The 2,698-nt window shown below is 43.9% G+C and overlaps 1 protein-coding gene across 1 annotated transcript; it reads left to right on the forward strand.

Moving 5' to 3' along the window:
* The first annotated feature begins 1,547 nt into the window (after positions 1 to 1,547).
* On the forward strand, positions 1,548 to 2,174 carry LOC149245220 (uncharacterized). Its single transcript, XM_089437711.1, has one exon. The coding sequence runs from the start codon at positions 1,761 to 1,763 to the stop codon at positions 2,172 to 2,174; it is 414 nt and encodes a 137-aa protein (XP_089293837.1). The 5' UTR covers positions 1,548 to 1,760.
* Positions 2,175 to 2,698: the final 524 nt, after the last annotated feature.

Raw genomic sequence — 2,698 nt, forward strand, 5'->3', positions numbered from 1 at the left:
TCTTTGTCTCTGGCTACAACTCTGAAACTGGTGTGGCAGGTTGTGGCTTTGAAGCTTGTAGATGACCATCATTTCCCCCCCTGTCAGATACAAGGTGAGAAGATGGAGAAAACTCAACTGCAAGACTGTTCAATACTCTGGAACAAATTCTGATATGTGTTTGGAATATCTTCTTGGCTGTTGATGCCCTTTGCCAAGAAGCGATCCATCCAAGATGAATCTTTGTTCTTGCAGGACGTTTGTTTCTGAACCATCTGTGTGAAGAATGACTGGTTTTATGACAGTGCTTACATGGATGAAGATCAAAACAGTGATATTGCAGATGGCCAACTCGATCACAGTGTTGGCATTTCTCAATCTGTTGTTGTTGTTGTTGTTGTTGTTGCTGTGGAAGAGGGGCAGAGTCTGGAACAGCTGAAGCTGAACTGTCATGAGGAGCAGGTGAACTTTCATGAATGAATCCGGCACTCTGAAATTGAATGGGCTTGGCATAGTCTGGAATATGAAAGGACAAGTCCTTGTCATATCCAAGACCAGTTTTGTGCTTGTTGTGGACAAGTTGTTCCCAAGGTCTGATGATGGGCTTGGGAAATGCAGACTGAGTTTCTGCATCTGCATGTACAACTGGTGCTTTATAAACTGTAACATTATTAACATGTTGCTGATGGGTGGTTGTCTCAATGTTCTGAACAAAAACAGGTTCAGAATGATGTCTATGTAGCTCTTCTTGCTGTAGCTGTGATTCAAGCTGCAAAAAATCGATCTTTTCTTGTGCATCATGCAGGCAGGTCTGAATGTCACAAAGAATGTCTTTGCTAACATTTACCTTCCCGCCAATAGTGGAGTGTATTAGTGTATTCAGTAACTCTAATACATCATCAAATCTAGCCATTGTCTTAACAAAGAAAAAAACACTCAGCAAGTCTAGACAAACCCCAGTTATTGAAGATTTCAAAAAATCAGTTTGAAAAAGGCACTCAACTAATTCTAGCTAAGAATTTAGCCAATCACTAACAGATTTGTACTCTGAATGATAAATAGCTCAGCCCTCCTACTGCTGGTGAAAAACAATATATTCAACCCTCCTATAGGCTGATTGGACTCCTAACAAAATTGGATCTGGAAATTGCAGTGCAAGATCTGGTGCAAATAGAGCAAGTTATTGTGCAGGATATCCTTTTAAATATGGTGCAAATAGAGTAGTGAAGCAACCTTTAATTTCGGCCCAACCATTGAGAATAAATCAAGCTCATTCCTGAGATTGGATACACGACCTGCCTGGAGATGGAATGTAGCTGTAAGCAAATTAAAAACGCCAATGCTGGAGCCCCCTGCAATTAATCCAAATGCTGATAGCGTTGATCATAAGGATTATTTATTTATTGCTACACGTCAGCGCTGATTGCGAGTTGCTCTCCGCCTTTTGTCTTTGAATCGCAATACAAACAATTCTTCGTTTCAAGAATCACGGTTTTCTCTTCTCAGTTCTGGGTCTTCAAAACAAATCCCAGAGAAATCTGATTCTGGTTTACAAAACAAAGCACAGAGAAATCTGATTCTGGTTTACAAAACAAAGCACAGAGAAATCTGAGAGCGTGTCTGAACATCCTTGAATCTGAACCATTGCCAGACGGTTCAATCTGTAAAAGCATAGATCTGGCGAAGATGGGTTCTTGCATCATCGAATCAGCCAAAGGCAGTGGCTAGATCTCGTCGTACCCTGTGATTCAAACTCCATATCACCTAAAAGTAAAGCGAGAATGTCGGGATTCGACTCATATGTTGGTGGCGGAGACGAGCTCGCGGGAGGCCCAACTCGGCCGTTCGACGATGGCTACTTCGGCTATGATCCTCGCTTGCCCTCACAGAGGTTCGATTCCTCCTTCAGGTCACCGGATCAATTCCCCGTCGACGATACTGACGCCGACGCTGATGAGGTTATGGACGTCGACGACTTCGACAACGGAAACGGCTACGAGGTTCCTCCGGCACCCGTTTACCATTCAGAGGACGAGGCTGCCCCGCAGCAGCCAGACACTCCCCCCGTGTTCAGTCAAAGCTTCGGATCATCCTTTCAACATGTCGATTTTGGGGGCGATTACTCTCCCCAAGCCTCTGAGATCAACGGCAAGCCCTTTGAAGTGAATGGGATCTGTGTATCACGGGAATGCTAGCTTCCTTCGTCCCTCCGAGGTCGGCTCATATATTCGCTACTCCTCCTTACGCGGGTTAGGGTATCTTCAGTCTTGCATTCTGAATTAGTTACTGAGGTTCGTTTGGTGACAAAATAATATATCGTTTGAGTTTAAACCCCACAGCTTCCAAAGCTTCAAAACATGCGATTCGGTAGCAGCAGTTTGCTTGTGTTGAATGTCGGACAGAACTAGTATCATCGACCTCGGGCCTCGTTTAGTCGTTTCCATTCCAGGTAGTCAGTCGTTGCCATTCTTGGTAATTCATATCCTGTTGGTAAGGAATCAATTCCTTCGGTAAATCCCTGATGCCCGAGCTGCAGCAGATTGGAGAAGATTCGGTGGCGCTTGAGAAAATGACGACAATTGAGAGCAGGCTAAGTATCGCTGCCACAAATTATCCTACAGCGTTTCAATGGATTGAAAAAGGGTAGCACAACGTTTACGTTTGAGCTGGAATGAAAAAGCAGCACATCGTTTCAATAATGTCAAAACAATGTTCAGTA

The sequence above is a fragment of the Pinus tabuliformis genome, chromosome 7 (assembly GCF_031772625.1).
Source record: "Pinus tabuliformis cultivar Carrire ecotype Pingquan chromosome 7, CPIR1, whole genome shotgun sequence".
Taxonomy (NCBI): domain Eukaryota; kingdom Viridiplantae; phylum Streptophyta; class Pinopsida; order Pinales; family Pinaceae; genus Pinus; species Pinus tabuliformis.